The sequence below is a fragment of the Spea bombifrons genome, chromosome 3 (genome assembly GCF_027358695.1).
Source record: "Spea bombifrons isolate aSpeBom1 chromosome 3, aSpeBom1.2.pri, whole genome shotgun sequence".
Classification (NCBI taxonomy): domain Eukaryota; kingdom Metazoa; phylum Chordata; class Amphibia; order Anura; family Pelobatidae; genus Spea; species Spea bombifrons.
This window is the reverse complement of record NC_071089.1, coordinates 39,210,957-39,235,503: the sequence shown is the minus strand read 5'-3', so window position 1 is coordinate 39,235,503 and position 24,547 is coordinate 39,210,957. Positions and strand designations below refer to the sequence as shown.

At 36.7% G+C, this 24,547-nt stretch overlaps 1 protein-coding gene across 5 annotated transcripts in view; it reads right to left on the bottom strand.

Moving 5' to 3' along the window:
- Positions 1 to 400: 400 nt before the first annotated feature.
- The window catches only part of LAMA2 (laminin subunit alpha 2), a 349,942-nt gene continuing 325,795 nt past the window's right edge, over positions 401 to 24,547 (bottom strand). For 4 of the 5 annotated variants that reach the window (XM_053458972.1, XM_053458974.1, XM_053458975.1 and 1 more), the window contains 13 exons: positions 19,366 to 19,486; positions 17,996 to 18,163; positions 16,574 to 16,719; positions 15,286 to 15,462; positions 14,655 to 14,856; positions 11,665 to 11,724; positions 8,946 to 9,058; positions 6,736 to 6,925; positions 6,239 to 6,394; positions 5,180 to 5,333; positions 4,599 to 4,729; positions 1,447 to 1,669; positions 401 to 750 (listed from right to left, as the gene is read on the bottom strand). In XM_053458972.1, the coding sequence (XP_053314947.1) occupies positions 593 to 750; positions 1,447 to 1,669; positions 4,599 to 4,729; positions 5,180 to 5,333; positions 6,239 to 6,394; positions 6,736 to 6,925; positions 8,946 to 9,058; positions 11,665 to 11,724; positions 14,655 to 14,856; positions 15,286 to 15,462; positions 16,574 to 16,719; positions 17,996 to 18,163; positions 19,366 to 19,486 (1,999 nt within the window). In that variant the 3' untranslated portion in view covers positions 401 to 592. The remainder of the gene's footprint in view (positions 751 to 1,446; positions 1,670 to 4,598; positions 4,730 to 5,179; positions 5,334 to 6,238; positions 6,395 to 6,735; positions 6,926 to 8,945; positions 9,059 to 11,664; positions 11,725 to 14,654; positions 14,857 to 15,285; positions 15,463 to 16,573; positions 16,720 to 17,995; positions 18,164 to 19,365; positions 19,487 to 24,547) is intronic. The other variant, XM_053458973.1, reaches the window with a different exon arrangement.

Below are 24,547 nucleotides of genomic sequence, written 5' to 3'. Positions count from 1 at the left end.
GCACAGTCCCCAACTACATTTTCCTGCAAAGAAGAATCATCAAGATTAGTCTGAATTACCCTGCCTAATTGTGTGTCATCAGCAAAAACTGTGACATGGCTCTCAATGCAGCTTGGAAGATCATTTTATAAATAAATTAAAAAGAAGAGGACCGAGGACAGACCCCTTAGGCACTCCACTTAATTCCTGTGTACACGACAACTCTCTGCATTCTATCTTTTGGCCAATTTCCAATGCAAATACAGACATTTGCCCCTAAGCCCATTTCTGTTCATTTGTAGAGTAGCCTTTTATGTGGAATAGCTGCTTTTTTAGTGAACTTGCATGCACTCACAATGCAGAGCACAGACCCACAAATACTACAGCCTCAAAAAGAATGTGTAAAAACCAGACATCAAAGTTTGCATAATTGCTTATTTTATTTAACATATAGAGAAAACATTATTGTGTGGAACTATATGACAATAACACATAGGATATAGCAACGTCTTATTTTTTAATGTAAATTTGTATGTTTGCGCAGTAAAGAGTTACTGTGTGTGCCTGTCAAAATATGTTAAAAATACAATTGACTGAGTTACTGACAAACATGTCAGTTTTCTGGACACGTTAGTGGCTGCACTCCTTTTATCTCTAGGGCTTTGCTGAAATTGATTTCCAGAGGTTTGGATGATCCTTTGGCGAGTTTAAGGTCTTTAATACAACCTTTAAAGCTTACATTTGTGGTCAGGCCAAACTGCTTGAGTCCCTCTGAAACAAAACAAAACGGATCATTAGAAGTATCTCTTCTCAACATGTTAACATTTCTGTGGTATAGGCATTAAACTGAGCTGCAGACTGGGGTTTTCTATGTTTGTACGGGATCTAGGGCTTAAGCCAATGCTAACTTCAACAGAAAGGTTCTATAGTTAAATTGATTAGAAAATCTGACAAATTTAATTATGCAGGGTCATCTTTGACCATTTCACCAGAGAAACAGATGAGGTCAGTCCTTTAAAAGGATATGTAAATGTTTCAATTTAAAATGCGCCACACTATACAGAAAACCTAGCAATATACAATGAAATAACTTGCTTACTATATACACACATACATATTTGACAGTTCTATACAAGTTTATGCATAAAGATGTGAATTTGAACAAAGCATACGATTTAGTGAAATTACAAAATTATCTATAATGATGTTTATCCACAGTTGCTTATAAACAAATCCCACTGTGCAAAATGCATAGTTTTGAAAAAAACATTATATTGTATAATTTCTGCTATGCTTGGATATACTTTCTTCCAACTTCATTTGTACTTAATCCATCATTAGCCTTGTCTTTCCAGCTGAATGGCAGAAATAGAAGTCCATTAAAGAATTCCATTACAACCATCAAGTCATAAATAAAAAGTTATGCAGTTGACAACTTTTATCTGCCGCCAGCTACAGCGTACTCACCAGGATAGCCTCCCACGTAAACCGGATCATTAGTATCTGCAGATGTGGACGCAGAATTTGAGCTTGTCGATTCAACTTTGTTGCCATCCACAACCATCTCTAGACGGTGTTTAATTTTATTTGCCGCTACTTTATGCCAACGTCCATCACACAAGCTGCCGCGAGCCTCTGGCTCATAAGTAGCAGTGAAAAGACCAGCTCCATTATCTACATGGAAGAGTAGCTATGGAAAAATAAATTAAGTTAAAAAAAAAGTTTACATTCAAGATCACAATCAGGATTAGATCACATCTGTTAAACGTTGTGGAAATCCACTCAAATTAGCTGCACGTAAAGTTGTGTTTAGTTAAGCTTGCTATGATAAAATATATTGTCTTGAGCAGTAATATCACTTGGTGTAATGGGACCAGAAAATACAAATGTTAGCATTAAAAGAGACAGGAACATTTATTTCTCTCAAGGATCAGCGATGCAAATTGTATTTGATTCACTTAGAAACAGCTTGTTTAGGGCATACTGTCACATCTAGTGCACATTTCTCTCTCTCTTCCAACTTCAGGTGCTGATATATGTTTTAAAGGACACTCACAATAACCTGTATATCTGGCTATGACCCAAGCTTTCCCCTTCTTTAGGCTCAACAAGTTGGTCAGTGGTATAAGTCAGCCATGGCCAGTGGCGTCGCTACAGGGGGGCAAGGTTATTCCTTGCCCCCCCCTGTTGCCCCCCCGCAATGGGGCTTTAAGTACCTGGCAGCCTCAAACTGTTTTTTTTTTTTTTGACGCGGAGGAGAGAGAGGGGCGCCTAGCAACCACTCGGCCCCCCTCAGTCTCCTCCACGAGGCCTCTACCTCCGTCGCGGTGTCCGTGTTTCATGCTGAGCGCATGATGTCATATCCGGTGCCCAGCAGTGAAGCAGCGCGCGCCGCGGCAGAGCAGGAAGACGGAAGCCTCGTTCTCCGGCCGCAGGACTTAAAGGTGAGTGAACTACAACGGGGGAGAGGGTAGATAGTGAGTAGGGAGAGAGGAGTGAGAGGCATTAGAAAGTTATAAGGGAGGCAGAAGGGGTAGAAAGTGATAAGGGAGGGAGAAGGGGTAGAAAGTGATAAGGGAGGGAGAAGGGGTAGAAAGTGATAAGGGAGGGAGTGGGGGTAGAAAGTGATAAGGGAGGGAGTGGGAGTAGAAAGTGATAAGGACGGAGTGGGGGGTACATAGTGAGAAAGAGGGTAGTAAGAATATTGAATTGAAGTGTGAATGAGTGAGATGCATTGTTTGAATGAGGGAGAGCATGAGTTAATATGTGGATGAATTGTCTGAATGAGGGAGAGCACGAGTTAATATGTGGATGAATTGTCTGAATGAGGGAAAGCATGAGTTAATATGCGGATGAGTTGTCTGAATGAGGGAAAGCATGAGTTAATGTGTGGATGAGTTGTCTGAATGAGGGAGAGCATGAGTTAATGTGTGGGTGAATTGTCTGAATGAGGGAGAACATGAGTTAATATGTGGATGAATTGTCTGAATGAGGGAAAGCATGAGTTAATATGCGGATGAGTTGTCTGAATGAGGGAAAGCATGAGTTAATGTGTGGATGAGTTGTCTGAATGAGGGAGAGCATGAGTTAATGTGTGGGTGAATTGTCTGAATGAGGGAGAACATGAGTTAATGTGTGCATGAATTGTCTGAATGAGGGAGAGCATGAGTTAATGTGTGGATGAATTGTCTGAATGAGGGAGAGCATGAGTTAACGTGTGGATGAATTGCCTGAATGAGGGAGAGCATGAGTTAACGTGTGGATGAATTGTCTGAATGAGGGAGAACATGAGTTAACGTGTGGATGAATTTGCCTGCAAAGCTGGGTTAGTGTGTTATTCTGTAGGTCCATATCTGCTTTGCTATGTTTCCATACATTATTTATATATACCTTATATATATATACCTATATATTTATATATACAGGGTTTTTATGTCATATTCAGTTGAATAATACCTGCAATGCTGTTTCCATGTATTTATTTGATCTATACCTGCAATGCTATGTTTCATATATTATTATTGTATACCTGCAAATACAGGATTTGTATGTCTGATTCTGTTTATTTGATATATACCTTCAGTGCTGAGATCACAAGTGAATTTCAATTGATCTATACATGCAAAGCTGGGTTTGTCTGTTAATGTGTTGATCTATACCTGCCGATATTTATATACATATATATATGTAAAAATTAACATATTATAAAATTAATATATATATCGGCAACTGGGGCTAATATTAATATATATGGGCAGCAGGGGCTAATATATATATAAATCAGCAGCAGGATCTAATATTTATATATATCGGCAGCAGGGTCTAATATTAGGCCCTGAAATCATGTAGTGGAAAAGTTAAGGTATTTATTTCAAGGATTAGTCGTACTAAATTGTGGCTTCAGGCTTCCCATGTTGAATGATCAAGTATTGTTTTGTCCAATAACAAAAGTATCATCCCATAGCACATTATATATGTTTTTTCAGTGGTATGATTTAATGGTGGAAATTATTAATGACCCCCCAGTTTGACTGTGGTATCTTGTGTGCCCCCCCTATATATTTTCTAGAGTCGCCACTGGCCATGGCTCATGCCATGCCACTGACTATGACTAGCCCATATACTTCTTTTTGCAGCAACATAGTCATGCATTAAGTAAGTTAGCAGTAAATTGATCTAAAACACATTAATAATATCCAGTGTCCTCTCCTTGTGGCACGGGGCTTAAATAACGCATTAATTGAAAATATATGATTGGAACAAAACCTGAAAGCAGTACTAGGGAATATGTTTCTAATGAAAAATTTACTTTTAGCAAAGCAGCATGAATTGTGCCTAGTTTAAGTATTGTAATATTTTCAGCTGTGCTTTTACCTGTCATAATGCTGGAAGACATAATTTAAGACAGAGAGATTGTATAGATAATTCACATTCGTTACCTGTCATAAACACATCAATTCATACCCTTAATTACAATGTGTGCAAACAAGGAACTTTTTCCAGCTAAATTTAAGAACTGTGTGTTTATTTCATAGTTATGCATCATACCATTACACATACACACAAACACATGCATGTTTATGTTTACTGTTTTTAATTGTCTTTTGCATTTTGCTCACTTTTCCATCAGCCAGTTCAATGCCCAGCCCGTCCATCTTTTGGCTACTGATTCCAATCAGAACACCATTGCTTCGCGTTGTGCGGAATTCCAGTTCTATTGATAGATCTGTGCCAACTTTATATGCTCCAACTGAAAGGCAAAATTAAATAGGCGTAATGTTAACACAACAAAGGACTGCATCTGGTCTGATTTAAGTAGGATAACTGTTTTTTCTAAGATTTTTTTTTATTTTTTTTTATACATTAGAGATGTCACAAAAAACTAAGGTGCGGGCTTGAGCTATATCCTAGATGATTTACATTCTCTGTGGGTAGGGGATAGAAAGTATATGTAAAACCTTGCAAAAACAATATGGGGTATGGTAAAAACTGGGAGATGCAAAGCTAATACAGAGAAGGGGCTTCTAATTAGGCACAATGACTTCCAAAAGTCCCATTGTGGCTGCTATAATAAATGTTATATCATGTTTTTCAACAATTTGTATAACAAAGCTACTGATTTTAAATAAATCTTTTCCTCACAATGTGCACAAATACTATCTTTTTAGAAGTCCATTTTTATGTAGACAGAAAAAGTCACCTGTCTTTGCAAACCCAGATCCATCAAAATAGGTGCCTTTTTGTGGATTGGCAAAGCATGAGCCAACATTATAACTAGAAGTTGGGTTCTCCAGATCAGTAGTGCCTTCCAACATTCTAAAATTGCGGATGCAACCATCAATACTGTGTAAAACCTGGGAACAGTAAATTGCATGTTACTTAACATTCTTTTTCTTTTATAATATTAATTTTCTTATATAGCTAATATGTTGTGCTAGTATTAAGTTTTAAGTCCTGCTTATTTTGTTATTTTCAAAGTATAAGGAAAGTGAATCATAATATCACCATCATCCAGCAATATCAAGCATGTGCCCTGTGTATAATGTATTCACTGCTCATAGTCATCTTGTTGGTGGCATTGGCAATATTGACCCTAATAAAAGTCCATCGTTTTTGGCTTGGCCGGACTTTAAAGTGCGTATAAGCCCACACTTTAAGTAAGGAAAGTAACATTAATTTGTGATAACTTTGAAAGCTTTAAGTGTTCAGTTCATTTGGCAGGATTGTCAAAACTGTCTTACCAGCATTTTTCAAATTATTTTTAATTATTTATATATTATGTATATTTCTCTCTGTTTTACCAGGTTACACTGATATACAACTTGCATCATTTATAGTGGGCCTGGTACCTACAAACAGAAATGCAAAAATTACCAGATTAAAAAAAAAATCTCTGCCCTTTCCAAGTATTTTTGTACTGGAGCTGTACGCAGGGAATTGCTGACGTTAAGAACAAATTTACATATTGATTAAATGAGGAAAAAGCAGTTTTGTCCTTTATTCAAACTTGTGTTTGTGTGATATGTGCCAAAGTGTTTTACATAGTATTGTTATTACCTAATTACTTTGTTGGCCACTGGGTAGTCATTTTAATGCCTTTCACTAAGCGCTGTCTAAAGACACCTGGAGCACTTTATAGGAAAGTGCAATTGAGAAAATATGAGTTCAATAAAATGACTCTGAAATGAGAAATCTGACCTACTGCACAAACATCACAACATACAGGAAATTATTAGAGCAGATTTTTTTTTTGCTTTACCGGTCCTATTCTCTTGGTGGTGTAATTAATAGGCAGTCCTCCAACATACAGCATTCCGACCACGTCCAGGATGTCTGCTTTCTTTGGACTATTAGTGCTGTTTGAAAAGCTATCAACATACAGGAATCCTTTCTGTTTCGTCCTGAATATATTTATCTTTAAGGAAAATAGGTTTTAGAATCATGGTTAGTGAAGTTTCATGTATAGAAAAAAACATATCTTCCTTGTAGTATCAAGCATATTCCTATGTACTCCATACAAATCATAATAGCATTTTTAACCATCAAATACTATATATATAAGCTTGCACAAATATTGACATTTGTAATGTATTTTTGATGAAGCAAAACAAGTAAACATGTATTTATTAAATCAATTATTTGAAATGTCTTCTAAAGGTCTTCTTCTAACATATCCGAAAAACATACAGACACACAGATGTAATCATGAACCAGGTCACAATAACATGTTACTGAAAATGGTATTTCATCACATACCTTGTGCCATTGCCCATCGTTAATTTTAAGAGGGATCATTGTACTTGTGTCTCCACTTCCAAGGTCATATCTAAAGTGAACCATCCCCTCTTTTATTTGAATGGTTGCAAAATCAGCATGGTTTATTCGAGCCATGTATACAATTAGGCCAGACATTGCCTCTGTACGGAGTTCAAATTCAATTGAAAGACTGCAAAAAAGTAAGAGCATGGTAGCTGTTAAAAGAAATAAGGCTATCCTAGGCTTCACAATATTTTTATTTATAAAGACTACCTACCATAACACCTCTAAACCCCTCCAGTTCCACATTACGTTATTCACATAGAAATCCCAGCAATCCCTAATTCCCACTTCTACTCACTATCCCACCCACTATCCTCATAATATATATATATATATATATATATAGTTTTTGACTTAATAAAGGGGGGGGATACTCTTGAAAGTTCATCCTTAAAATGTAATTTTTGTCCAATAAAAAGGTATTATTTTACATATGCTGTCTATCTACACACACTGACCACTTCATTAGGTACTCCTTGCTAGTACCAGGTTGGACCCCCTTTTGCATTCAGAACTGCCTTCAATCTTTGTGGCATAGTTTCTAAAAGGTACTGGAAACATTCCACAGAAATTTTGGTCCATATGGACATGATGGCATCACGGAGTTGCTGCAGATTTGTCGACTGCACATCCATGATGCTAATCTCCTGCCACCACATGCCAAAGGTGCTGTATTGGATTGAGATCTGGTGACTGTGGAGGCCATTGGAGTACAGTAAACTCATTGTCATGTTTAACAAACCAGTTTGAGATGCTATGAGGTTTGTGACACGGTGCATTATCCTGCTGGAAGTAGCCATCAGAAGATGGGTACAGTGTGGCCATAAACGGATGGACATGGTCAGGTAGGCTGTCGCATTTAAAGATGTTCAATAGGTACTATGGGGCCCTGAGTGTGCCAGGAGCATGTCCCCCACACCATTACACCACCACCAGCCTGAACTGTTGATACAAGGCATGATGGATTCATGCTTTCATGTTGTTTACACCAAAGTCTGACCCTGCCATCTGAATGGCACAGCTGGAATCGAGACTGATCAGACATGGCAATGTTCTTCCAGACTTCCATTGTCCAATTTTGGTGAGCCTGGGCAAACTGTAGCCTCAGTTTCCTGTTCTTAGCTGACAAGAGTGGCACCCGTGTGGTCTTCTGCTGCTGTAGCGCATCTGCTTCAAGGTTCGATGTGTTGTGTGTTCAGAGATGGTATTCTGCATACCTTGGTTGTAACGAGTGGTTATACGAGTTCCTGTTGCCTTTCTGTCATCTCGAACCAGTCACCCCATTCTCCTGTGACCTCTGACATCAACAAGGCAGTTTCGTCCACACAACTGCCACTCACTGGATATTTTCTCTTTTTCAAACCATTCTCTGTAAACCCTAGAGATGGTTGTGCGTGAAAATTCCAGTAGATCAGCAGTTTCTGAAATACTCAGACCAGCCCATCTGGCACCAACAACTATGCCACATTTAAAGTCACTTAAATCCCCTTTCTTCCCCATTCTGATGCCTGGTTTGGACTTCAGCAAGTTGTCTTGACCACGTCTACATGCCTAAATGCATTGAGTTGCTGCCATGTGATTGGCTGATTAGCTATTAACAAGCAATTGAACTGGTGTACCTAATAAAGTGGCCAGTGAGTGAGACTGAGAGAGAGAGAGAGAGGGAGAGAGAGAGATACCTAACACTGTGACCTCTAAACCACCACCCATCCCATAAATGATTACTACTCACCTCCACAAATTCCCAGATAAAAAGATGAGCTAAATAAACAGGACAAACACACTAAAAATACTAGAGTTGGGTGTTCAAGGGAGTCATTTTCAAAAATCTTTTAGAACTCTCAAATGCGAACTCTGCTTTATTATCAGCATCAGGTAAGAAGGGTCCTTAAGACAAAAGCAGTGTTTGTGAAAAGGTGATCTTTTCATATGACAATATTTACAAACACTGTTTTTGTCTGCTTACCTGATACCGCTTACCTGATACTACCAATAAAGCAGAGTTAAAGTGTGAACACATCTAAATATTCCATACTAAATATTAGATAAAATAAGAGTGACCATTCAAATCCAGTGTCTGCCGTTGTCTTGGATGGGACAAGCTACATGATGTTTCCAGTATAAAGCTGTGATGTAATATGACTTACGTGTTCTTTACTTTGGTATCATCAAAGGCAAATGCCATATGACTGTTCTTTGACAGACCAAACTGCCGTCCACCTTTTAATGTAGCTGGTTTTGTATCAGATGCACAGACACCCTTTGGAGATTAAAAAAATATTAGATTTTTCATGTAAGTTTCTTGACATTTTTTACAAAACCAACAGCATACAAAGTAGTTTACAGATATTCAAGGTGTCCTTGGTCAGAATATATCACTTTTCACTGAGATACTATAGTTGTGTTTCTGCTGTCAAAACTCCGGTCTGTATACAAACTAATACATGCATTAGTTATAGTTTAATTTGGTAGAACTCAGGACAAGTTAGAGTTAGAATTTCCTACATATTCACTTTTCACAGAGCACCATCAAATGTCTCATGCTGTCCCAGGCTTAGAAAGTAATGTACACATTTTTCGATTAAATTAACCCAGAGACGATCTCAAAGCATTCAAAATTGGTCCAGCATAACTGTGTACAACCTGAGTTTAGTCCACAAGTATGGCTGTGTTCCTTCTAAATTACTGCATGTATAGTAGTGCAAAAGCACTATTTTTTGGAATTCTCTGGCATCAGTCAACAATACACAAGTGTTAGAACTGTGGTTTACATAATATTTATATATACGGTATATATTGTGACAGGGAACAGGGCATGGTGGTGGATAACATATAAATTTCTCACAAAATACTACAGTGCAATGTATTTGATAACCCCAGGGAGAATGTTTTGTTACCGACAAAATAATGGTAATGCTGTAGTGTGGAGAGAAGGGAGGGCCAGTGCTCCACTCCACAGTTTACTTGCAGCAGGTGATGAAGCCAGTCCAGGAGTTCTGGTTCTCTCAGATACTTACTCACCTGTTAGCAATGAGCAGCAGGGGGCTGCTACAAAAAAGAGCCCTGTAAGTTATTCAGCTGAGAAACACACAAGCAGTGAGTGAGACTGCATTTTTCGCCTAAAGAATCTACTGAATGGTTCCTCAACGAAAAGGTCTGTGGTAAATGTTTTTTTGTTGGTAGCGGGTAAGCCGTCCAACGAGAGTTAGTTGCTGTTTGTTAGTTAAGTGCTCAGAGAGCAATGTTTTTCTTTTTGTTTGTTTTATTTATGTTTGTTTACAGACCTTTTAATAAAAGGACTACAATTTCTAAAAATAATTCAGCCTTATGTGGTATTTCAAACCTTAAGACTGTGTGGTTACATGATCCTAGCTCACAATATGTTTTGCACATGTGTTTTATTGGTTGCTAATAGTGACAATTGTATAGTGCAACATCACAGATAATAAAACATTTATAATTTTTGCAAATTGTGATTTGTAACATTCAGGTAGCTGTCCCCTTTAGTAAGCAAAAATAAGCTCCTGACCTATATTAATATTTATGATTCAAAGAAATGTTGGATTTTTTGTCATAAATGAGCAAAATCACTTCTCAAATATTGAGTTTTATTTAAAAATAACTCAATATAGGGCATGCATTCTTGAAATATGGCATTAATTGACGTTGACAAAGAAAGACTACATAATGAATGTCTTTTTTGAGGAAAGTGTTGAATTTTTCATATAAAAGGTATGGAGGCAAATTTATTCAGACTTGAAATATCAAATTCCAAACACCTCATCATCTCTCCAGTCAGTATTAAAATTATTACAACATTGTAGAGTAAGAATGATAATAATAAAGTACTAAAAAAAGTCTTGGCTTGGTTTACTTTCTGAATTATAGAGTTGTTTAATTCAGTGTGATATCCTGGATCACCAGTAACACAATTCCACAGGTTCCATATGTTTTTGACAATTTCCTATAGGCCATACACGTAAAGAGATTTTACTTCCTTAGTAAATAAGGGGAAAAACAACATAAAAAGATGTGCTGATGGGTTATGTGGTAACTTATGTGGTATGATATAAAAAATAACCATTGTTTCCACTTGTAATCAAACCACAGACAAACCACATACAGCAAATGCTGCAAAGAGGTATTATTGGCAGGTAATATAAGCTATTACAAAACATGCGGAAAAGCTGTCTTCCTTATACATCTATTATATGTATTGGATCTCAAAGATGTGAAAAATAAGTGGTTCATATCTATATCTATTCATATCTATCTATCTATACATATATATTGTACAAATAGTACATATATACTCCCATTTACTTTGACTGAACCTGCACTGTTAAAGATAGATACGTGAAAGGTTTGGATCTCATAGGTACCCTGGACATCAGTTAGGTTAATCCCTCTCATGGTGCAAGATGCCTTGCATTTTACCCATGACATCCATCCCTTTTTGAGGTAATGAACGTAGCTTTTCCAGTTCTAGTTCTGTATTGCAATTTACATTGGTGCAAAACCTGAACAGACTTTACATACCCAGACTCAGCACATACCCAGCGAATATAATTTAGAAAACAATGATCTAATATATATTGGGGATTTGGTGTCACTATATGGCATACTGAATATATGTAGTCCAATAGATCAGTCCACTCACATCAAATAGGTTATAAACTCTCATAACTATAGTTTTTATTAAGGCTACTTAAAAAAGCTTTCCAAGATAGCAAAATTGGAGATTTAGTCGGATCATATGGCCATATTATGCTAAGCACACCACTATGCCAAAGTACTCCAATGTAGGTGGGTGGATCAAAAAAATATAGATAAAGTATATGACAAGGGATCAAGAGGGTAAGATACCGTTGTGGCATCAAGGTGATCAGTAATGTTGGCATTCTTCACTTCTGTGGCGTCAGGCTCCTAGGATGCAGCAAATAAAAGGAGGCAAAGCATTTGTTAGAAAAGGCCAGCCAAATCCAATTAAGCCATAGCACACATACATAATATTAAACAGTACTGTGTTCTTTATCAATACTGTTACACATTATCGTATTACCTTTTTACTCAAAAATAATCCAAACATATACTTATGGTAAACATAACCACTATGGTCATAAGAAAGTAACATTTTTACAATTATTTGTGTGGTTTAAACTTTAAACTGCAGTAAAGATAAAGAACACATATAAGTTCACATTACTTTGACAAAAAAAAATGTTTCATTATTAAGTGCGGAGGGGCTCAAACGTGGTCCTTATATACAGCAATGCAAGATATCTTACACAGTATCACACCTCAACTACAGCAGTTTCACCCATATTTTTATATTAACGAACAAAAGATAAGTGCCACTGTTGTATCAGTCAAGTATACTGGGTATACAGTCAAGTATACATGCAACTGCAGCTTAAAGAACAGCAGGCAAGTTTACCATTAACCAGTTTTGCCTTCCAACCAGTTGAGGATGTAAGAGTGGTAATTACAGAAAACATGTTGAAAACTTACAATCATGCAAACGCCCTCACCAATGACTTTTATCTTAAGTAATTAAATTAAGTAACTGTTGCTTTTTGCATGGGGGTATTTATTGGCTTTTGACAGTGTCTCATGAACTCATAGTGCAGACAGAATTAAATTAATCTATCACTTAATGGGCTTGGGGTGAACACTTAATTAGAAAAAATAGCAAACCATTGTAAACAACCATTTAATATCTATGTTTCACAATAATAACCTTTGAACAATATCTATTTACTCCCTTCACATGACAATTCAAAATTCTTGATGGTGTCCAGGGAGTATCCAAGGATTTTATTTTTGGGACTACTCACTAAAAGGTAGGGTTAACATTACGGTCCACCATACCTGGAAACTCTCGACTCCGGGAGAAGAGCTGCTTCTCCTGTTGTCTGGGTCGAGACCGAATCCTCTGATTCGTGGGAATGGAGTCCTGAAATGCCCCATTCACTGCCCATTTCCACTTTCAATGACATCAGTAGGACTGCCTGTGACGTAAGCCGGTAGTCATTGCCACATCCCCCAAGGAGAGCTCCGGGTAGCCAGAGCATACAAGTTTCCAGGTATGCTGTCCTCAATGGACTGAATGTGGATGCCCTTACATGCTGACACTTGCAAAACATCTCTTCTATTCACTAATATCAAGAAGGCTTGGGTTCTGCTAGATGAGTGGTATCTGCACCACCACTGTTTACTAGCATGATATGGATGTGCTTTCAGGTGTTGGATTTTAAATTGGAAAGAACAGCTAATGGGTGTTGCCATGATCTATGCTACAGTCCTGAGGACATCTATGTGGTTATATATATATATATATATATATATATATATATATATATATATATACACACACACTAATCAGCCATAACATATGACCACCTGCCTAATATTGTGTAGATCCCCTCTTTTGCTGTCAAAACAGCCCTGACCCATGGAGGCATTGACTCCATAAGACCTCTGAAGGTGTGCTGTGGTATCTGGCACAAATACATTAGCAGCAGATCCTTTAAGTCCTGGTGCCATGTGTTCTCCAGGTAAGCTATGCACACACCCACCCATCCAAGTGGCCAGGCCACCTTCTTCCATTGCTCCATGGTCCAGTTCTTATGCTCATATGCCCATTGTAGGCGCTTTTGGCTGTGGTCAGCATGGGCACCCTGATTGGTCTGTGGCTATGCGGCCCCTACACAACAAACCGCGATGTACTGTATGTTCTGACACCTTTCTATCAGAACCAGCATTAACTTTTTTGGCAATTTGAGCTACAATAGCTCGTCTGTTGGATTTGACCACATGGGCCAGCCTTCCTCCCCCAGTCGTCTAGCCATCACAATATGGCCCTTGTCAAAGTTGCTTAGATCCTTACACTTGCTCATTTTTCCTGCTTTAAAAACAACATCTGTGAGGGAGAAATGTTCACTCGCTGCCTAATATATCCCACCCATTGACAGGTGCCATGATGACAAGATTATTAGTGTTATTCTCTTCCCCTGTCAGTGGTCATAATGTTATGGCTGATCGGTGTATATGTACAATGGGCCATTTATGACAGATGAAAATATTTTGTGAGCTGATGAAGATTTGGCCATTGGTAAACAATGTTTACAGATTCTTGAAAAACTGAAATAATAAAAAAGCAAAAATTGCAATCTCTAGGTTACCGGCACACATAGTAGACCGTACTAGGGACTATAACTGGGAGCTCCATATTAATATTTTGCAACATCAGACAGTATCAAGCATAAGCTTTTCTGGTTGCAATTTACTGATGGATAACATTGTTATTCAAAAAATTCACTGTGTATTAATACATAGCTTTTTGCATTATCATGCATTACTTAAGCACACAAAAAACTTTAATTAATGTATGCAATTGTTATTGCAAATGGGCAAAGAATATATATTTGTAGCCCGCTCTTTAAATTGGTCTAGAGTAGATAATAATTTATGTGAGCCAATAAGCCCAACAGAATAAGTTGCTTGGAACTCAGTAGCAATATGTGAATATTGTAATGCTAAACATGCACAGTTAAGCCAGCTTCTCCATAATCAACTGCCACCTACACCCCCGGTGAGGTACCAAGTGCATACTAATTACTAAATAATTAATTAGGGGCTATCTGCTGTGGCTGAGCTGATTCTTTTCTTCATACTAATGTCTCCTGATGACAACCTACCACCAGCCCCAGTGACCTGTTTTGGTGTTCTTTAGAGTGGAAAAAGGATAGAATAATGGCATACATATATAAAAAAGCGAATGATGTATTTGCAAAATTTGTTTTACTCATTGGCATTCATGCAAATAGCATCTCATGGTCACAGAAAATACTTACAGTAGGTGGAATGGGAGGTGGAATAGGTGATGCGGTTGTGGTTACTGTGATACCATGTCCAGGTTCTGGCAAGACCAATGATTGTGTAGCATTTCTGTCACTATCACCATCTTCATCTGGTTGAATTCTGTCTGACACGAGAGTGGGGCACTGTCCAATATCAGCATTCTCAAACGATACAGTCTGAGAAAAGTCCATTGGTCTAGGAAGGCATAATAAATAAATACATGAATAACTGTTTACCATCCATTGTAATTCCGAGAAACAGTAAGAACCATGAAAAGAAGAGAAGTTCTATTTAGACATATTACATGTGCATTTTTGAAGGGGAATCAATTCACAATTTATACAACAGCTATTAAAATGTGAATATTTTTATACTAATACTATACTTTGCTTTATGTAAAATTTACAAAAATACACACAGATAAGTAGTTAAAAAAGTTAAAAACAAGTGCTATTGTTCTAACTCATTCATGCATTCCACAAGAGCATGTAAAAACGAGACCAGTCTAATATATAAGCATTTGTTAATGTGGTTTTAGGTATAGACAGACGTGAAATTGGTCACACTGTTAGCTCAGATGTTTCTGGGATAGTCATTACGTTATAAAAGGAAACTGATTCTTACATAGAATTGATAAGAAGGTTCCATATGCATCCCTCAAAAGGCGGTATGTTCCTGAACAAGGCAAACTGTGCTTCAGCCGGGATCCCACCTACATAGAGCTTTGTCCCATTAATGGACTGGCTAGCAGGCAATCTCAGTGTCTGGGTTTTATCCTCATCAACTTGAACAGTGAATGCGCTGGAAAACAAATGTAATGGAAGATTAATATCTATCCCGGAGTAACTAAACAGGTTAAACATCAAAATGTTTTCTCGTGGAATTATTTGCCACAAATTTATTAAAGATATCACACAAATAATGACCCAACTACTGCTGGTAGACAGGACCTATGCAACAAGTGAGCTCACTGTCGCTACAAGGCTTTTAATATAATTAGTAAAACTTAATTTTTTTAATAATTTTGAAATTAAACAAAAAATATTAAAAAAAAAACAAATCAAAGAAGGAACTAATATTTCTTAAACTCATACATGTAGCCAATTTACCATATTCATTTTTTTCTTTTTTTGATGTAGATTGAAGGAAATTATGTTAGGTAATTAGGCAAGGTTTAAATATATGAAGAACAGCAATAAAGGCAATGGTCAGGGGGCAAATGGGTATAGAAATGAATGTGAAAAAAGCCAGAAGGGCATCTGGGTGTTTAAATAAATGTTTAATAAATAATAACAAGAGGGAAATCAATGTTTTTTTGTATACAAAACAGCTAAAGTAATATCAGCCTTGACTTTTAGTTTAACAAATCCTAGATATAAAGCGAGATTAATATATTTAATCAATATATTTAAGCAAGTAGGTACTGCAGTAATTTAGTCGTAGCCTAGTAGATCACAATCATCAATGGCATACAGTGTTAGTCTTAACAGAAAGGAACTATTAATTCTTGCTGCATTTCCAGAGCTCAGGACTATTCAACTGGAGGATCAGTGAACTGGGGCCACAGGAATGGTCTACTACTATGATCTATGGCCTGCATATGAAAGAATGGAACCAGGTTGTCAACCTGGTGCGGCCCAGTTGAGAATTTCTCTCTGCAAGGAACCAATGTTCATAATGTCTTTTTTTAAAATTTATTATTACATATGTGCAGGATTATTATCTGCTTAACATGGCATATTTTCATCACGTATTGGCAACATAAGCTCAGTGAGCCAGAATACAACACATCCTCAGTAACGAATAAACATAGGTGCCTTGAGATATGTACTTGGGGACCTGCCTGAACTAGGCAACCTATAGACAATTCGATATTGCCTTAGTCAAGTGTTAAAAAGTCATTTTTTCATACTTTCTTGCTCTTTCTAGCCGTATGGAGTGTTCCTTGCCATCATGGAATTCTCCTTTTTCAGGTCTGATGGTGATGCGATGTATTTCTTTTGGTCCAGGAATGGAAACTTCAAGTCTTCCTTTTTTTAAAACAACTGCGTAATAAACCTGTAACAAATTTTTTAAAATGTCCTCATCATACCTTCTTTGTGAGTGGCTAATCAGACAGCTTATTGTAATGTTGTTGATTCACACCCCCAAGCTCACAACTGTTTTTTCATTAACTTAAATGAATTGGCCACCATTCCATGTGTTACTCCCAGGATATCACAGAAAGTTTCTAGAAGCTCAGTATAAAGAAAGATAAAGTCTTAAGTCTCCAGAAGTAGGTATAGTATTTGTAAAGTTTATAAGTAACACACAAGACAGGGTCATCTAAAATGCAGGGCAAAGGGGCAGTTGGCTTTATCTTAAGGACCTGTGGCAGCTGGTTTGGACGCCTTAGCAGCCACCGTATCTTGGAGGTCTGTGCAACTGGTGACCTCTTGAATAGACCTCCACCTTGCACTCAGGTACAGAGTAGTGGGAACTTCCCACTCTCCCCACTAGATATAAAGTGAATGGTATTTGATAGTTATGCTCTGAATTCTTGCTTTGTGTATGCATTTATGCTTTTTAGGTTGTGCACTCCTATATTTTTGCATATTGTTTGTGCTTTGCATATTTGCAGGTTTGGACCAAACCTTACGACTGAGCAGCCCCTCCTGCCACACAGGTGCCTTGTTAATCGTGTCCAGAGGCTATTTGGGGTTAAAACCTAATGCAGCCCCAGTGTTTCAGCTCCTTGGTAGCAATATAGCTATGAAAAATTAGATAGGACTCGCCATATTTTTTCCATTACATATGAAGACTGCTAAGCAACAGGGTAAAACAACAGAATAGACCACTGACCAGAGATTTTTACCAGTAAACACCAGCCTTCTACCTAGCATACTGAAGAGCTGCACCTCAGGGACAAAACTGAACAACCTAATACTAACTCTTACCCTGCTGTCCCAAACTGGACTAAACATATAACACAAATTTATTCAGAAAGGCTTGGAGTCCTCAGGCTTTTTATATAAAGCTTCATCTAGTGTGATATACATGTATGTAGTTGATTGATGGTGGGAGGAGATTTAAACTGTATTATATTATACATTTATACTGCTAAATAAGATTCTAAACGGTCTTTCAATTAAAAAAAAACCAGTTTAAGTGATGTGATAATTTTCCATCTGTTTGATACGGAAGTGGTTGATACTACTGCTGATATAAAGTAATGGATGGACAAATAACTAAACAGAACATAGAATTCTAGTGTAGCCACTCAGTTATGTTAGCGCTCAGTTATGACATATACAAACATACAAACAAACATATGTACAAAATAGTCTTATTTTACCTGACCACTTTGCCTACGTTTTCTTCTTGAATTTCCTCCTTTGCCAAAAAGGATCATCCCAGATTCATTTTTTGTGCTGAATGAGAGTGTAATTTCTGTACCAACTGGCAGAGATACTGGTGGCATCTCCACATACCCAGGCTTTGCAAAACTAACCAAATATACTTTCTAGAATGAAAATTAAAGTTATTAAATACCTTAATAACACAAACACAATACCAACCAATATACTAATCTGTCAACTGGTTTAGGTTCTGCTTGTTGTGTAATGTAAAAGAATAACCATCATTATTTTACAAGCTATTGTGTTAGTGCCTCAGCTATCTGAGAAATCACTGGCAAATTTGCCCATTTAAATAATTTGATTCAAGCAGCCAATAAGTGTCAGACCAAGGAAAAGGAGGGCAGCAGCTGCAGAAAGACCGCAACCTCTAGGTCAGATAAGGACTTTATTTTGCTTTAGTTTTGTAAGAATGCATATTAAAATGCTCCTTGCAGTATGATGTTCAGAGCACAGAGGTGTTTAGGGACATTTTAACTTAAAGAAAGGCAGTTTCTATTAAATGTAATAGTTACTAGCTACTTTATTCTTAGTGTAGGATAATGTCGAATCCAGTTTGGCACACAAACTGTAAACACCTCAGTAATTTTCTCCCATCTCCTGGTGGAAAAAATCTTAACGCTATTATGTGTTGATCTGAGAGCTGCATTCAAATAAGCATATTTGTAAAGTGCTCTTGGTACAATTGCTTTGAGCCGTGTCAGAGATTCATAGGTCAACCTGCCACTAAAGAAATATCTTCTAGAACATGCTTCATTATTTCTTGCTTATAATAAAACCGTTTTATAACCTTCCTCATGAGCCAAACTCATAAACCATGTGAACTGATCTCTGCTGACTAGCATGCAGGTTATATTATAACACAATAAACAGGTAGTGAAGAGAACGTAACAAGATTATAAATCTTTTTTTTTTTGCTTTTAAGTATATTGCAGTACCAAATTTTAATTAACTGTCACAAGAGTTGTTGCTTCCTTCTAAATCAGATTTCTTCAAACCTGAACTTGCCTTTTTTTCCAGTTTTACTTCAGTATCTAAAATCATCTAATTATAATAAAAGCTTTATAATAACAATTATAATAGTAACATAATTGTTTACAACTGCACTCTCCCAATACCTTATCAATTGATTCATTGTTTTATATTAATTCAGTTCATATGAACTGTGCAATAAATCTTTTAACTTACATAATTTTCAATACCTATGAAAAAAGGAGGCCACATATACAACTACTCCTCTACTATGTGATATATTGATTTGCCAGTCACAGATACAATAGATCAATACTGAAAACAAAATGATACAAACCTCAAGCGAACATCCTTTGGTTAAACCTATATAGTCGGCACTGCTTAATAAATTGTAGGGTGTTCTGGAAACTTCTATATCTTTTAGACACCCTGCATATTTCTTCAAACTAACTTCTGGCCTGGAAAAAGGATGACATGATTACATATACTCCTTAAATCTACATTCCATTAAAGTTAAATTCTTTTATCTAATTTAAATATTAAATATTAATTTAAATTCCCAATAAAATACTGTTTTCTTTACAGATGTTTTAGACTCAGTCCTCCCAATGCAATACGGGTAAACAGTATAATATCCCTATGAATATGCATATTCAGAAATATAATTTACTTGCGTTCCCCACCAAAGGGGACATATTGACCTTTATGAGAAGCTATTATGAAGTTCTGCCATAAGCAGTATTGTTAGCATAATAGGAGCAGATATATATCAGATGATTAGCTAGCAAGCAAGTAGCAATTAAAAGAACACTAGAGAAGATAAAGCAAAATATTAATTCTGTACAATGCAATTTTCTTATCTGTGCTTTAAGACCATTTATAGCTTGTATTATAATGCAAGAGGTGCAAATAATGGACCAAGAACATTCAGGGACCTATAGCGGCCTAAAGAGTTATATTTACACATAGAAACTGCTCTGAGGCAACAAATGTAATGCTCGTATTGGTTACCCCTATATAAATACCAGAACTGTTGTTTTTTAACATAGCCCCATGGGCCTTAGTGTTACCACTTATGATAATGGATCTCCCATGTGTATGTATATATATATATATATATATATATATATATTATGCACCTGAGCCCTTTTCTGTATGTTTCCTGTATAACAAAACAGAGTTTGAAGGTTCCATTGGAGACGGCATTCATACCCAAGTATCCATGATTAGGAAGGACAAACTAAGACAAACCAATACATAAAGAATGTCTGCAAAACTTACAAAAGAAAATCATTGCAGATTACTCTACATTCCTTCATGATGTATGTTCATATTAAGTGTTGGCATCACATTATGTCTCACCTAATACAAGGCCTTGCCATTGCACTTGTGCAAACCATGTAAAATAGGCACTGTTCATCTATAGCCAAAGAACATACCTGGGAACTCTATGGTTTTCACCCAGAGACTCCATGTGAAGTGGGTGACCGCAGAGAATCTCCAGGTTGTTGGAGCGGTGTGGAGGCATGCCCTACTCCCACCCATTTGCCGTCCTTCAACCTTTTTTTTAGCGTTTGTGACTAGCCCCAAACTCAACTTCATCACCCTCACCAGACCGCTGACCTCCATTAACCGACCGCCCACCAATGTCAGTAGAGCCGCCCACCAGCTTCCTATACAGGGAATTGGAGTGTGAATGTTCCCAGGTATGCCAATGAAGTGCTCATCTGTTGGTACGATGGTTATGGCTTTTCAGAAGTGGGACAAGAATCATGATCAGAATTGTCCCATTCACACCAGCACAACTGTCATAAAATATGATGTAGGGTACAGCATGATATAACATACACCACACAACAAAGCTCCTCTAAACTGGCCTAGAGCTGCTATCAGCGATTGCACTTCAAGAAACATCCTTGTTGTCTGGGGCTGTAGTCTTCTTACCAAACGGGTACGAGCATCTCCACAGTCTGTGACTGGGCACACAAGCCCATGTAACATGAAGGGAAAGGAAAGGAAGGGCAACAAAGCAAGGGAAGAAGACGGAAGCTGAACAGCCAATGAGAGCTCACTCTGTGACCTAAAGCCCTCAATCTGCCTGGGTGCAGATGGACACTTGGAGAGAGGAGCTGGCTCTGCACTGGATGATTCAGGTAATATACATACCTGCTGTAAAGCCGCTTCTCTCTGTTACTGTGTGTTAGCCCTTCACATAAATACAGTGCTCACTGGCTGCAAAGCTTATAGCAGCAGTGTGGCAGCTCTGGCTACTACAAATCAAGTAGGTCTACTACAGGAGGGGGACCCAGGGGGCCCTATCATTTTGGAGCCTTGCAACAAATTGTTCGGCGTGCTCCTTGGCTAATCAGCCCCTGACTACTGCCCATAGATAAAAATGTATAATTGTTACCTGCTTTTAAATACAAAACACAATACAAACAAAGAACTAAAAATATTAATTCTAAATAATACTCGAAGTATTAGCAATCAATGTTCCCTGCTATATTTTATATATATATATATATATATATGTATATATATATATATATATATTTATGTATATATATATATATATGTATATATATATATATATATATATGTATATATATATATATATATATATATATATATATTTATGTATATATATATATATATGTATATATATATATATATATATATATGTATATATATATATATATATATATATATGTAAATAACCTAAGTAATTCTTCAATATTTAAGTCAACGACTGTTTCTTACCTACATTGAACCATTACATAAGGTCCTTGAAAAAGTACTGTTTTTTTATCTATGGAAAAATTGTGTATGTGCTCTGTAGCCTAGTCATTTCTAAGGTTATTATTTGTTCAGAAAAATAGGGGAAAAAGTCAAAATGATCAGCACCTAAAAGTACAAATTTGCTTTTAAAATGATTACTGTTCCTGACCTGAGTTTAAGTATTCATTTCACAGGGGAAAAAATGAACAAGTGCTTTAGACTGAACTATTGAAAAAAAAGTTGGAACTGTCATAAACATAAGTTTTGCCATGAACTGTGTGCTGAATCAAGGGTTCCTAAACTGCTCTTCTATTTTATTATCAGACGCAGACTGGACCTCGGGCAAACCAAGCAAAGCCCAGTGGGCCAGTGGCAGATGGTGCCTCTCACCTTGTGTAGCCAATTCCATCCTGTACTGTGCAGAGACCTACAAAACCAGAGAGTGAACCCTGTGATCATATGGTAGGTGGCTACATTCATGTGGTTTATATGCTGCTGGACTTAAATTGGCAGGACTTGTTTCAATCCTCTGTCTTTTTTCATTATTATTTTTAACTATATTTTATTGTGTCTCATAAAATTCATCATCCAATGTGACTAATTGTTATTGCCCCATGAACAATTCAATCTAATCTAACTGTGGTCTTATGATAAAAAATCCCTCACATTTATGCCTTAGTTTTGGCACAGAAATATTAATTGTAAAGATTATGTTTTAATCTTTGCCATGAAATATTTGCAAAAAAAATGAGAAACTACTTTCTACAGAACATAACAACATGATATCCCTTTATAAACTTTATAAACTACATAACCAAAGAAATCTGCTTTACCCCACAAAAGGCATCATTTGTCAAAACCTGGGTCATGGTTTGTCATAAGAGATTGCAGATATCGCTTTAACCCCTTAATGACAAAGCCCGTTCTCAAAATGCATTGTTTTCGATGGGTTTAGGTACTGCCCATTGTCCTTAGGGGGTTAATGTTTAGAAGCAATATTGGAAATGTTAAAAGGTGGCAACACATTTTTATGTCCTTAAGTGTAGTATAAAAACAAAAAAATACAAGATGGTTTTCTATATCGTTATAGGATTATGTCAGTAATTTGAGATACATTGATGCTCTGAAGAAAAGACTGGTTTTAGAGTAAGCTACAGTGAATTTGGTGGCCACCAGTGAACAATTCATCTTGCAGAAGAAAATCTCTTGACATATGTTTGTTCTACTGGTAAACTAAGGGATATTACATATTTTTTCTGCAAGAAAAAAAAATGTTCCTTTACAAGTGCCTTTGAGTCCCTGATGAGTTATGCAATAATTGCACTGCAGATGTGTGTGTAGTGAATTATGAAATGCTCTCTTTCAGATATGGATATTTGTCAAATAAGTGTGAATGAAAATATGTACATCAAAACAGGCACAAACTTTACCAAGCATAGCCACCTCCGCCTGTACAACATGTGGAAAAACTTGACATGCTTGTCTGTCGTACAAGAAAAGTTTTCGTCTGTTGCAAGCAAAAGAAAAACAGACTTTGGCCCACACACCTAGTCACCCAATTTTGTAATTTCACATCACCTAAATAAAATAAGTTTATATTATATTGTTGTACGTGGACATATAACTCCTAGAAATGCCGCATGGGATAAAATTCCACTGCATGATAAATGTATGCAAAGACTCACAGAATCATTATTCATAATAATAGAAACTGTTGTTGAAAATTAGTTTATGTAGATTCAAAGGTTTATTAATATTCATATAAACTGCCAAAGGGTACAGCAATATTTTCCTTTAGTGGTGAAGCATATAGTGAAATTTATGAGGGTATATAGGTGATTTACCAACTGGTTCTTAAGATTTTCTTTTTCGTTTCAAAATACTTCAGGTTATTATTCTTTAAACTGAAAAAGTGTCTGGAACAGAGAAGCTCCAGCAAGAATGTGATACTGAGATATAAATCACACATGTACTCTAAAATACATTAAAATTGTGATGATCGAAATAAGGACAGGTTGCCTAATTCAAAATATAACACAATCTCTGTAGTGTACCAGGAGCTAAATTTCAGGGTTTCTTCCAAGGGGACCAGGGACAGAGAAAATTAATTATGCTAATGTGTTCTGTAATCTATTGCTGGGAATGTGTAAACATGGTTTATTACTTTCTTTTGTTTACCATTACTTTAGTGTTATACAAAGAAAAAATAGAAAGATTTAATACAAAATACAAAACATACCACATTACTATTATTATTCTTATGTTAGATATAGAAATTATTGGAGATTTTAATTACCGGACATAAACTGGGATAGAGGGACTAGTAGTTCTGCAAGGGGATTCAAGTTTTTGAACCTGTTAATCATTTAACAGGTTCAAAAACTTGAATCCCCTTGCAGAACTACTAGTTCACAACTGGTACACGCACCAACTGGAAAGGATACTTGTCTGGATCTGGTGATAACAAACAATGTTGATCTTGTGTCTAACATTCAAGTGGAGGAGCACTTGGGTAATAGTGATCACAATATGGTCTCTTTTGAAATAAACTCAAAAAAGAAATTGCCCATGGGGAATACTAAAACGTATAATTTTAAGAAGGCCAATTTCAATAAGATAAGGGCAGCTTTACAACTTATTGACTGGCATAAACTCTTCAGGGATAAAAACACTGAGGAAAAATTTAGTATTTTCAAACAAACATTAGCAGGGTACACTTCTCAGTATCTACCACTAGGAAA